Below are 13,934 nucleotides of genomic sequence, written 5' to 3' on the forward strand. Positions count from 1 at the left end.
GCCCCATGCCTGGAAACATTCAAGGTCAGGTTGGACGGGGCTCTGAGCAACCTGATCTAGTTGAAGATGTCCCTGCCCACGGCAGGGGGGTTGGACTAGATGACCTTTAGAGGTCCCTTCCAACCCAAACTATAAACTATTCTTATGTTTTATAAAGAAAAGTCAAAAATAAAAAAAAATATTTGCAAGCAAATAGTCAGCAGCTTTCCTGCTGGTAATACAGTACTAAAGGCTTTGTTGCAGTGTGATATGAGGGAACTGTTACAGCCAGGATTTGTAAGTTCTAGCCTTTTCAAATGAAAATTGAAGGAAAGTATGACTTCTACTGTCAAACGCTGGCTAGCGCTGGAGGAAACAACTTACAGTATTAAAGTAACTATTCTTAGTTCCTATTCAATAGGAAATCAACACGACATATTTTACAACAAAGGACTAGGAAAATTCTTTGTGACAGAAACTGCTTGGTTTCTTTTAATGACATCTCTGTTTGTCCCCTCTGTTCCTCAGCCTCTATTCATTCTTTTTTGCAGTGATTCTTTAATAGCTTCCATAGTTCCAGGAAGCCAGCACTCCGCAGGACTATTGTGGTCAAGGCTTCCTCTTATTGACCAACCAAGACATCATGTTAGCTCAGCAGCAATTGATCAGAAATGGACAGGACACCAATTTGCTTACCTTTATGTTACGGAAATTATATCACTACAAGCAAATAGCAGAAGCAGGCAACAACTGTTGATAATCTGCTTCATAATTTTGTCTACTACCTATTCTTGGTGTGCTGATGCACAGAATGGAGACTCTTAGAGCTGCCTCTTCTATGCTGATGACACACATTAGCTGTTCTTGGAGACATACCCAGCTGATTGCTTGAGAACACTGGCTATCCCTCCTTTATGCCAAAATTTGCTCCCTATACAGCATGCACATACAAGGACCACACTCCCTCAAGACCCATCTGACAGCAGCCACAGGCTCGTTCTATTCCTGCATAAGGTAACTACCCTACATTTTCTCCTTTCTACAGTGGTGGAAAATACTCCAGAGGTACATTTCCCACAGAGATTAGCACAACTGAGGGGCAAAACATTTTCAGGGGTAATTGCTGTGCATTAAGAATATTCAAATAGGCACACAGCCTACTTTTGTCCTCTCAGGGGGGAAAAAGACTAAGCGCATTCTCTAGAATTACTCAACTTCTCTAAAAAATTAAAACAAAATTGTTGGCTTCTTCCATATACAAAAAGTAGATATTAGGGGGAGCTTATTCAGTCCTAGAAGTTTTAGAGATGGTTATCCAGTAAGACTGCATTTCAGAATTCCTGATAAATTCTCTGGAAATCTTTGTGTGCTTTCCTTCCCTCCTGTTGTCTATATGCTTGTACTGTCTGACACAAAACATGTCCAGCCATTTAGAAAAAAAAAAAAAAAAAAAAAAAAAAAAATCAATATTTTGTCTTTTAGTCCTTTTTCTACTTTTGCAGGGCCACAAGTTATCCACTAAAAAAGTGCTCAACTGCGGCATTCTGGTGCAACAGCCTAAAAATTCTATGGCAGGTTCTTTCAATATGCAACGGAATGCTATCATCAGGACGTAACTTTGGTGTTTTTATATTCACTTCTACTAGTGAGATACCCGTTTCATCATTTCCAGTTTTGGAAATGCCAGATGTTTTGCACTGATAACATACAGCTGCAACATGAAAGTTGTCAAGAGTAAGGCTGGAGGATTATGATAGCCAAGGCTTCTGACTCCCTAGGGGGGGAGCTGAAAGCAGTTTAGTATTGTGGTATAAACACATTTGCCGGGCATTTCTGTCAAAATTAACAAAGCAGGCATTTTAAATGTCACCTGTAGATTTCACACTTCACATGACTGATCCCTTTGGACATTTTATGCTTCTTTTGGTTTCTGACTGCCTCTAGATTCAGTAGGACAATGCTACATCAGCAAAATATCATTAGTAAGGTTTTATTTGCAATCATGGATTTGCCTAGATTCAGAAGAAAAGCCAGGTTAGAATTACCTAACATATTTACAGGTCACTTTCCCCCTTAAAACAGGCTCAGATGGACAACTTTACTTCTATTTTGTTAGTGAAAAAAACAAAGTAAAAGCAATTTATCTTCCCCCATGTTAAGAGAGGCTTTATAGGAATTAGATGACTTCAACACTTACAGAGAACGTTCTCAAGGCCAAACATCTGATCTGATGAAGCTAGTGAGTGCCAAACAAATTGCTCTGATAGACACGTGCTAGAGAAGCTGGTGGTGACGTTGCAGAAACATATCAAGCAGCTGGCAATGAAAGCGTTAACCATGATGAAGGAAACTAGGAATGTGGGTAGTTTGACTAAGGATTTCTGGCTGCTGTTAAAACAACAGTTGTTCAGTTGCTGCAGCAACGTATGAAGTCACTAAAAATAAGTTCCAAGAGGTAACTGTATATGGCAAAGGGCAACAGCACACAGAAAAGCTGGATCTGAAGTATTACTACTGAAAATACGTTGTATTTGAAAATGAAAGGCAAAGCTTCAGGAAACCTCAATAAAGCTGGACAGTGGATCAGTGTTTTACATATTATGAACTGTGTACAGTATGTCCTCAAACTTATCAGATAAACAAGAATACGTTAAACTGACTTTGGCTTAATAAACTAGCGTGAGAAACTGTAGTGTAATGTACTGAGCACTGGCTTGGAGGCCAGCAAACTCAGGTTATGTTCCTCAGCTTGACCACAGCTTCAGTTTATGCAAGTCATTTTGCTTCTCTGTTCCTTTGCATCTGTTCCTAATACTAATCATTTAAACTGTAACCTCTTCGTGGTGAGGACTGCTTTTAAACTTAATTTAAACTGCCTGAAGAATAGGGTGTTAATCTCCACTGTATGAACTCTTAAGTATTCACAGTAATAACAAAAAACATTCCTCCAAGCAGCACTCTTATAAAAAATAACCATGTCAGCTACTTCCTGGAAATCAGATCCCAAATGACGTATAGACACATTGTGTTAATACTCGCTTTAAGTGTTGCCAGAAAATATTCCAACTGCACCTTTAACTCATCTCATTAATAATGTCATTTATCTAAAGTTAGCAGCGACATGCTAGTCAGCTTGAAGCCCCGCAGTGTGCTGGATGACAACAGAAATAACTAGTCCATGAAAGCAGGTGGATGAGATAAACTGGTTGGGGTGGGGAGAGAGAAGTTACCAAAAGGATGCAGTGCAAATGTTATCATGGTCATTCACAACAGCATGACTCTTTCAACTACAGAAACTCAAAATCTCAGAGAGGGGCAGTTAGCCAGCAGGCCATAAAAATTCATCCTCTCTATCCTGGGTATTTGGGAAGGAGTTATAAACAAAAACTCTCCAGGAAGTGGAATGGAGGAAGCGTTTTTAGGGGTAAAGGCTGCTCCACATCTTTTTTCCATCACGGCACAGGAGGACAAGGACTGTGTGAAGAACAGCAGGTAACTGACTGCATGTTAAATTCCCTGGTTGCAGAAAACTCAGGATGTTCTCAAAATAAAACAAAACCAGGATAGGGCATATTGGATGGTACAAGTTGTAAACAGGAAATAATGAAACTGACTGAAAAAGCTGCGGTGAGTAGCTGAGGAGGCCTTAATGCTGGTGATGATTTCTTAAGAGGAAGGCATGGAAAGAGTCACAAGAAGTGTTGATGGAGGAAACCAACCGAAGGAGGACTGGAAAGTATGCCCGACAAGTGTATTAAGAGATCCTGACAATGACCATGACCAAAAAAAGAAAAAAAAAAAAAGCTTTGTAGCCTCTGCTGCTTCAAAATGCAGAGTGGTAACCTGGAACAGAACATTTGCATGACACTAGGATTTCAAAGTAAAAAAAAAAGTTGTAGCCTCTGCTGCTTCAAAATGCAGAGTGGTAACCTGGAACAGAACATTTGCATGACACTAGGATTTCAAAGTAAAATCTTTTACCCTTCAACAACAACATATTTTAGAGAGGGCAGAAAAACTACTTAACCTATGGCAGAGGCTCTGGGCAGCCTCTGCTATTTGAAGAGAAGCAGCTTCTGATAGCTGAGGAGAAAGGCTTAATAGTAATTCTGATCCTAGGCAGATTTTTTAAATCTCCTTTTTAAATTAAGATTCTTACAGAGTGAATAATTCACCACTTCTCTCTGGAAATAAAACTTAAGCATAGTCTAAGTAGTTGGGGTTTTGCAGGGTTCCAAGAACACAGAACAAAACTGCAAGACACTTGATAAGTATTTACTTCAACACTGGTGAAAAAGGATTGGGAATGAAGATTCCCATGAGGTATAACTTCATAAAGCTGGGTAAGACATATATTTCACTTCCTGAGTGAGTCTCAGCTCCCAGAGCAGGAAGGGTGAGCAGAATCAGAGAGGAAGTACACCTGGTCCTTGGGGAAGGGTGTTCCTTGCAACAGTGATCCTTCTTGCCAGTCCAGGAGCAATGTTGACTAATAGAAAGAACTGGCTTTGAAACAGGACCTGTAGGAGTTGTAAAACAAAGAGAAAATACAGGGTGGGAGGTACAAAGAAAGCTCCAAGAAGTAGACCGGATACCACACCTCCTTATAGTGCCAGGAGGAGAGGAGGTGGCAAGGCCCTCATGGAAACCTCTCAATGGAAAGTTCAGGATGTTGAACTCAGTGTGAATAGGTGCCTTTTGTTTCCAATATGCATAAGCAAGGGTATATGCCAGCATCCTTCGTGAAAACAAACTGAAGCTGGCTTGACATGCCCTGGTTATCACAGATAAAAAGACCTGGGAGAGGAACAGGATTTGAAAAAGTCCATAGATGAGCCATCCAGAATTCTCTTACTAAAGGGCTTACTAACTGGATCCATACTGATTCCCTCCCACAGCAGTGTTGATAAAGGCATACAGTAGGGAAGGCATTATTTTCTTAAGTGAAAGGAGAATAAGAAGAAAAAGGATAAATAGGTAATAGGTAAATATTACCTATTTATAGGTAAGAATAGGTAAAACTGCATAAATGTAAAAACACAAATCAAAACAGTCACTTTTTAGCAGCATTAGATAGCCTGTTTTCTGATCTGTAGCAAGGCCCATTTCTCTGTTTTCATCTATAGATCTTTTTCAGTAGGTAGATGCTCATTTGTCCACTGAAGTCCGCCTTGCCAAGGCAATCGGTGATACAAGTTGCATTCGCTACAATCAGATGAAGAAACCCTACAGGTTAAGGAGGCTTCTTAACTGGACAACAAACACATGCTGCAGGTGATGCTGAATTGTTCTCCTTTCATTAATGAGGGCAGGGGATCCTTAGACAAACCAGTAAAGCTCAGATAATCAGTGATATGACCCCTAGACAAATTCCAGAATTTAACGGGCTTACAAGGTTTTACAGAGCAGAAGCACTGATGGTTCAGTTATTAACTAAGAGCATGTCCAAAAAACTAAATATCTGGGCATTATCATTCCTACTTCTGGATGAATACTAATCATCGAAGCAATTCTCAAGCTTCTGTTATTGCAAAAGTGCTAATCCCATTTTGCAGATGAATAAACCGAGGGAGAAAGTTTAAGTGACAACAGTGAAACTCAACATCAGAGCTAGGATTAAATTTAGAAGAATCATGTGTTTTAGCAAAGTTAACAGAATTAACACACACAGATAAGGATCACAACTGGCTACCATTTCCACAATTCCTCTTCCACTAGTAATGCTCCAGACACTACTGACTTTCCAAGGATCACTGAGATCCCACTCCACCAACAAACATCCAGGTACTGTTGCTCATCAATTGACTGCAAATTACTTGTGCCACATACTGCTTGTGACTTCATCTCATCCAGAAGCCAGCCTTGGTCTGTACCTCATAGCACACAATACTCGAGGCATCTTGAACAGACCGTTTTTGCTCTTTGATGGACGACAGACATCCTTTGCTCACTAGTCTGTTATCAAGCTACTCAGAAGTTACTTTTTCAAGCTTCTCATATTTTCAGTTATGCAACTACAATTAAATTTCATATTTATCAGTGGATTGCCTTAGTCTACACATTTCATCCATAACTCAGCTGGTGCCATCTTTATCCAGACTTAGATGCTTATTGGGTCATAGCAATGTTACACGCTTATAACGCAGCGTTAACGCTTTGGGACACAAAAGCATGTATCATATATAACTGGTAATGCCACTGTCTGTCTACGCAGGTTGAATATGAATAATGCACACAACATAGACAAGCTAATGACTGAGGCATACTCCTTAAAAAGAGTACGAAAGTAGGCTGACATTAAATTTTTGCAAATTATTACTTTGCTCAATAAGAATTGCACGTCTCTGTATTTGAAGATCAATATCTCATTGAAATGTATTGAAAATATTGTGCTAGTTGTAGAAAAAAACATGGTCTTTACAATAAGGTAGTATCTTCCTCCAGTTCATAGGTTTTGGTTTGTTTTGGTTTTTTTTCCTTCCAAATTGCTTTTATGCCATGGGCCAACTGATACATCATAATTCTTCAGACAGGAGAATTACTCTGGCTTTTCAACCCCACAGCTACTAAGTGGCTAGAGAGGGATACAGTACTGAGGATTCATTAGCAGAGATGATGTTTGCTGGTATCTCACGCTTGATCCAAACATGTTTCCATAACAAACCAAGGATGGAGAAAGCCAGGATTTAATCAAACAGACTTTTCTGTTATCTTCCCACTATCCTACAACTGAAACAAGAATGGGGCACTCACTACTTATATCAATGCTGCAGGTGGACACTAATCGACATATTTAAACAACAAAATGTGCCATATAAGTTGACAGACGGCAACTACACTACCTCATGTTTTATTGATTGCAATTTAGGGATACTGGCTCCTCAGCTTGTAATCAAATATTGCATCACCAATTCACATCAATTTGGTATCAACTTAATCAGAACTAAGAAGCTTTCTTACATATCACTATATTTGTACAAAGTTAATAGGATTCCTATGGATTATATTGGCTTCTCTAACATGTTGTTCTGGGGACAGAGGAATAGAATGAATTACTACCAGAGATAGTTTTGCTCGAGTGATCAAATTCCAGTCACCTCTGCCCACTGGTAATTCCTACCAGCGTTAGTAATGAATAACGGTATTTGACTGTTCTTACAGTCTTCCCAGAGATCTCGGACAACTCCACATGTATTAGCAGGCTTCTGAAGGGGTGTTATCTTCCTTTCACAGACAGCACAGTCAAGCACAGAATGGCATGGTGACCCAAGTCACAGAACAAGCCAACAGCGAGCTAAAAACTGATATTAGGGATCCATTCACTCTACTTAAAAAACCGCAATACATACAAGGAGTCTCGGTCTGAGACTCTAAAAGTAGCTGTCTGTATTTTAAATGCCGGAAAGAGGATGAATGGGGCTCCTGTATCTATAAAAAGGGATTTGAATTATCCTCCGATTAGACAATTGAGTGTGACCGCAATTCTTACCTGTAGGTTTCAATTTCAAGGATGAGGCCTGCTTTCACCTGCAGTAGTTCTTGATAGTCCTTCAGGTAATCTGTGATTGACATGGTCAGGAACTGCTTTTCTTCTTCTAGGGCGTCGATTATCCTCTAAACAGAAATACCGATTTTTAGTTTTGAACTAACATCAAAATCTGTACACTTGAATGCCTAATAACTTAAAACTTTTAATTAAAAAAATAATGAGGACTATAAATCAGTATGTTCCATCACTTCAAAAACCAGAACGAATCAGCTCTACAACCTCCCCATACACAATCTGAAATACATTGTTACTGAAGCAGAATTTTATGCTAAGATTTCATTTTATGCCTTACTAAGCTAGTTAAATATTTCAGTAAAACCCATTTAGATGCCCCGTACAAAAGTTATCAAGTATACATAGCAAAGATAATACACTCCTTTATAAATGTGACTTAAATGGGACTCATTTTCTCATTTTAAGAGCATAGATGTACATGCTTAAACCACACTTGAGATCAGGAATTTCGGCAATTGCTTTGCCATGAGAACCTGGCCTATTTCTCTTTATCAGTATTTTCAGTTCCATAGACATGTGGGTCCAAATCAGTTTTTGGATTCTAGCATCTGGAGATATTCATAGTGCCTAGAAGGTGAAGGATGAACCTCCAGCGGTTCCTTCGAGCCAAGTTTTCTACAATACTTGGACACCTGCTTCGTAGTCTACCCAGCTTTGTCCTAACTGCTACTCAGAAGATATACAAGAGATTGCTCATTTTCATCTTGACAACTAAATATAACTTTGTACCTTCATAGGTACGTGTGTGTATGGGAGGAGTGTAGTTTATAGACACTCACAAATGACTTGAGAGCAGCAGCACTGATGAGACAGTAGGTAAGGCCTGCCCACCTTTCTTTAACAAGTTTTGGAAATGGAGAAAGGGACTGATGAGCAGAAAAATACCAAAGTCCAAAATGATCTAAATTTGAACATACTTTGAAATACGAAATGGAAGATTAAATACCAAGTAACTGTACACAACAGAAAAAGCAATGAAGACTTATGCAACAGAACATTAAGACTTGATTTAGACCAAGACAACTGACTCTCATGCTCTTGCAAAGAACATTGCAGAAAGCAAGTGCTTTAATAATCACTGGTGTTACCTCTCACATGAAGGGCAAATTGCCATCTTCCAGAAAATAAGCCCTCCCCTGATAATTGAGAGGAGCTTGTTCAGTACAGACTCAGAACTAAAAGTATCAGTATTAGCTGTTCGGTGAGGTTCTTAATGGTTTCCTCGCTGTGGATAGAATCTACTAACCCAGACCAATCCTCCTCAGCCGGCAGATTGATGCTAACTGAAATGCTACAGATTATACTTTGTTCTGGGGGCTGGGAAGACAGAAATTAAATCTCAGCAAAGGCCTGATTCTATTTTGTTCACATCACCCTGCACTATGCAGGGACACTGAACTGTCATTTACAGAGCAAAGTCTCACACACATGTACGACACTGAACAGGAATTCATGACAGTGTATTTTAGATTGCATCCTAACAAATGCTTTGCAATACAAACTGGAAAATCAAGACACTGATAGTCTAGTTTTAAAAAATTCAAAATACATCATTTATATGCAGCAAGTGTTCAAGTATCACAGTATGAGCAATAGCATAAAAATGAAGATACAGCAGGGGACTCCCCAGACTGGTTAATGCCAGTATGCAATGTTAATGCCAATACGCTAGGCGGAAGTAAGGTTTAAGAACTAAGAATATAAAGTGCCGGCATTTCAAACATTAATGGTCCTTTTTTTTTTTTTTAAGTAAAAATAAAAAGAAAGCTTTATGAAGGAAGCTGCCTGTATCTTCATATACATGTGGGTATATCTATATAACACATATTAATCTATTTCTTCATTTGCATTTGCAGCTGTTGTAAAATGATTACACTGATGTTTTCTTTGACATGACAAACCTCACCTACAGTCTTCAGCGTACCTAAAACTCCCTTTTTATGGCAGAAGACAAATCATATCTGCATATCTGAAAAAGCACTATCAACCATCCAACAGCCTCGTCCAGACTGCAATGGAGGCAACATCCTGTATGGTCAGGCACAGCGGCAAGCAGAACCGCTGGCCTTTAGCAGCTCCAAGGCAACAACCCTGTTCAAGAACTGACACAATGGAAAATCCCAAGATGAGAAGGGAAGAAAAGTGCCAGGCCCTGCTTTTGAAAGGAAAAGGCTATCAAGCAAGAACGGACAGGGTGTTGACAGAACCAGAGGAGTCAGCAAAAGGAGCAGAAGACAAGAAAGACTAGATGTCTATGGGACAAACCCCTAAAGGTGGTAAGAGCTCCGATACAAAGCATGAAGCGGTTCGGGTGTTTGCTGCCTCCCTGATTAAACGTAGAGACTAACCTATACATGTGCATGCATATGTTAAAAAGAGCTTCATAATGCACAGGTCTTGCTCCAGTCCCAAGAACCTATACAGGGAATCTGTACACTGGGCTACAGAGTGTGCGGAGCTCGGAAAGACTGGGGATATTCAGACCTATCTTAAGACATAGGAACTTCAGTCCCTCACCCCCAAGTTCTGCAGTTTGGGTATGAAAAGCCACCTAGATTCTACCCACTGGATTTGGAGAGCACTCGGGATCCAAAAGTTTGAGTTAAATACAGTGTCCTAATGATTACCATAAGGGGCTACATAACTCAGCCAGCTGTGTAATAGTTCCAAAGGAATTCATCCCAACAGGAGCAGACGTTGTATAGGCTGGATGGCAGCCAGCCAGCCGTCTAGCCCTCCAGTCACTGATGCTTAAACATAATGCAGTGGACAATTGGTCTTAAGTCCTGTTTCCAAGTATGCCGAAAAGTACATAAACTGCTTTGGCAAAGTCCAGGAGATTGCAAGCCGACGAACTTCCATTTTGCAAAAGGTAACCTGTATTGTTGCAGCTGTGTTTGCTTCACACGGGACTTTCTTGGAAAGATCTGTTTCTCAACCACATCAAACCCATGCCCCCCCAAATCCCGGTGATGTCCTGCTAGAACTGAGTAACTGAATAGAAGTGATTTTCTCACCCTTCAGATGTTCCTTTCCAGGCAGCAGTGGGAAATTTTAGAAGGGCAGCGGGGGAAAAGAATTTACTTGGGTTGTCCAAGCTGCACCTACTCAGGGAATAAAGAGAGGATTCCAGGCTGCAGCCCTTTCCCTCTGGTACTATTTACCGATCCCATAGCTCATTCAGTGGCTCCGCAGGGAAGGAACTGACACTCTGCGCTTAGCTGGCTAGAAAGTGGTACACAAAAAAATGCACACGACATATCGATACTGTATGTTCATTTGACAAGATGTTTTCTTCTTCTCTGGAGTTCACAACACTGACGCAGGAACCAATCCTAAACCCACGGTACTAGTGAAAAATTTCTGCCTCTTTTCAAAGCAGCAGGATGAGCCATGGCCATTTTTACCTCCAAAAAATAAAGGGCTTTCTCAAATCGCTGAGAGTTTTTGCATAAGTATTGTCACAGCACACAGCTAAAATTATGGAAGTAGCAGAACTACTGAGTTCATCCCTTTAGCACCCAGGACCAGTGAAAATTTTCCAAACAATGTATGATTTACAGCTTGCCTGGTTCAGCTAAATTTGTAACTCCAAATACATACTTCTATTTAACACTGCTGAAAGCTTTAGTGAGGGTAAGGACAGTGCAGGAGGCACAGATGGACATATAAGGCGACTGCATGATATATGGAAAATATGAATAAATCTAATTGCCACTGCAGCTGCAATGAACAATAATCACTTGACTTAAATCTGTACATGCATATCATTTCTACGTGCCACACACAATAAATAAGCATGGAACAGATGCTCTTTAAAGAGTAGTTTAAAATCCATGCTGAACATACTTTCACCAATAAAAGAAATAATGAGGGAGGAACAAAAGCTTTGATCACAAGAACAAAACCTGAAACAGCTGCTTCTACACAGTCTGTAGTTTTTCTTCCTGGATGTGAGCAAAAGATATTTTATTTCTCATGTACAATAGACTGGCCACTGGAAAAGGCTTTTTTCATTAGAAACTAAACATTTTAAATATGAAACCGTTCAGAAGTTATAAACCTTATGATATCATTTTCACCAGAATTTAAATATTATCTAGATATATATTCACAGATAAGACAGCTCACATGTTTTCAGGTTGGCTATCAAAGCACTTTTTTCTTCTTGTATTACTAAGATTTGAAGCTATTGTTCCTGTGAAATCCAAAGCACGCCAAATGCTCCTGAGAGTAAACCAGAAGTTTTTCAATGCTCCCATTTTTGAGTATTGAATCAGGACAATTCAAGTGCATGCACTGGTTTTGATTATCTGACTTCTACAACAGGTTGCTCTGTCTCCACTTACTCTTCTGAACAAAATTCCTTAAAAATACAACCAGATACAGAGACAACACACTGGTATAAAAACACCTTGCTGAGTTGGAAGAAAGAGTTAGGTATCTGAACACACCCATTCTAACTGGCTTTAGAAGAAAAACTTGTAGCATGGATAGTGAGCCATACAAAATGCTCTTATTAAAATAACACCATATTTAAAGGTTTTCAATTCGAGCAATGATGATTGAAGATCAATGAGATTTTCATTATAAATCCCTAATAACAAATATAGACAGCAAGGAAGACATATTTTGGAAATCAAAGTAACTTTAAATATTAGTAGGCTTATGTACCTTTATATAAACTTATACACCTTAAAAAACTGGGAAAAAATGAAGTCTGTTTTTTTCTTCTTTACATTTTCACCTGGCTTTGACTGATGGATGGATTTAATTAATGAGGGATTTACATATAACATCTTCTTCTAAAGCTTTGGAAAGGTTTACATACATGATTGGAAGAATGAATTGTCCTGCCAAAAACAAAAATAAAATTGATTTAAAAGTTAAAAGCCTTTCTGATTACTGCTTACATACCTAACCTGCCTCGGTTCACAGCATCTACAAACTATGCAACTTGCAAACAATCTAACAACGTACAAAAACCAGACACACAGCAACAGGTCCCAGTCCTTTCCCAATTGCCAGCATCTCCATAATCTACCACGGCTGTTGGACACAGTGTGATCATTAGCACACGGGGTTCAGACAAACACCGAGCTCCAGCAGAGTGTTAACGAAAAGTCTAACAATGAACAATAGAAACGTTGCCCTCAGGAAATCGATCCATGGTCTGGATGATCTAATACGTGCTCTCCACTCTAAATTTGATGAACTGATATTTTGCTGTTCCAGCATTTGCTGATCTGTTCACACGCACAGGGTTATTATACATCGTTATACCAAACGTTATTCTGACAGCAAGCAAATTCTCAGCTACAGATGAGAATATATATACATATATACAGATGCTATAACCCTCTAACACCACCAAACACTGTTATCGAACAGATAACAGTCACTTACATCGTTAAAGTTTTATTTCAAAAAATTCCCACCCTGCTCACTGCCTGTAGCACAGTAACGAGTCTTCCTGCCTTTAAGCAACTAAAAGTTTCCTTAACTACGCTGGGGCCCACAAGCTTTTCTCTAGGCTTAGGGTGCACAGGAGCGTGTGTAAAACAGGAAGAAAAGTCAGATCATTTCTCTGATCATGACAGGTCAACCCCAAGTCTCAGGCTAGAAGGGAAGCTTCGTGTCCCACTGCACAGGGACTCGGCTCATCTGCTCCCAGGGACTGCTCCATGTCCCATGTGCTCATGCCAACCCGAGCCGGAGCCCTGACAAGCCTGTGCGCCAGCTCCATGCTCTTGGGTACTTGCCGAGGGCAGGTTGGTAAGGGAGCACCTGTCACCAGGAAGACGTCCTCAGGGTCACCGTCTCCCTTTTGATCCCCACCCTTCGCACCCAGCTCTCCCCAAACAGAGCAGCGGGTCTCAAAGGGACTCCCTGCTCCACCCAGAGAAGGCCTCAGCAGCCACAAGCTCTTGCTGGACCACCTCCTCTTCCAGCCTGGGGAAATCCTACTGCAGGGAGGCAAAGCGGGGCGAGGAAGCCCTGGCCCGCGCAGGGTCTGAGGGAGCCTTCAGAGGGGTTCAGGCAGTTCCCGCAACAGAGGGAACAGGAGGGATGGGAGTTACTCTAAGGGAGCGGAGTTGCCAGGGTCGTGGGAAATCGGGCTCACATCTCACGACGGGCCAGAACTGAAGGGGAAAAGCGAGTGGGAGGGCGGAAGGAGACTCAGCGGAGCACCAAAACAAGCATCGGAGGGCGGGAAGGAAGCGGCACGGCTAGAGAGTCGCGGCGAGGAGGGCTGGGAGAGGCCCGGGACCAGGGGAACACCGGCCGGGGGCCGACCCGACGCGGCGGCGGGGCGCTGCCACGCACCTGGTACTCCTCCAGCTCGGCGCCGTGGCGGTCCTGCAAGGCGAGCAGCTCCTGCTCCAGCCGC

At 40.9% G+C, this 13,934-nt stretch overlaps 1 protein-coding gene across 1 annotated transcript in view; it reads right to left on the reverse strand.

The window, feature by feature from the left end:
* The window catches only part of SYNM (synemin), a gene marked incomplete at its 5' end in the record, with an annotated part of 26,889 nt that overhangs the window by 12,198 nt on the left and 757 nt on the right, over positions 1-13,934 (reverse strand). Inside the window, 2 exons of the mRNA XM_019472520.1 lie at positions 7,469-7,593; positions 13,871-13,934. The exon at positions 13,871-13,934 is cut by the window's right edge and continues 2 nt beyond it. Coding sequence (XP_019328065.1) covers positions 7,469-7,593; positions 13,871-13,934 — 189 coding nt within the window. The remainder of the gene's footprint in view (positions 1-7,468; positions 7,594-13,870) is intronic.

Source organism: Aptenodytes forsteri, unplaced genomic scaffold (assembly GCF_000699145.1).
Source record: "Aptenodytes forsteri isolate BGI_AS27 unplaced genomic scaffold, ASM69914v1 Scaffold564, whole genome shotgun sequence".
NCBI lineage: Eukaryota > Metazoa > Chordata > Aves > Sphenisciformes > Spheniscidae > Aptenodytes > Aptenodytes forsteri.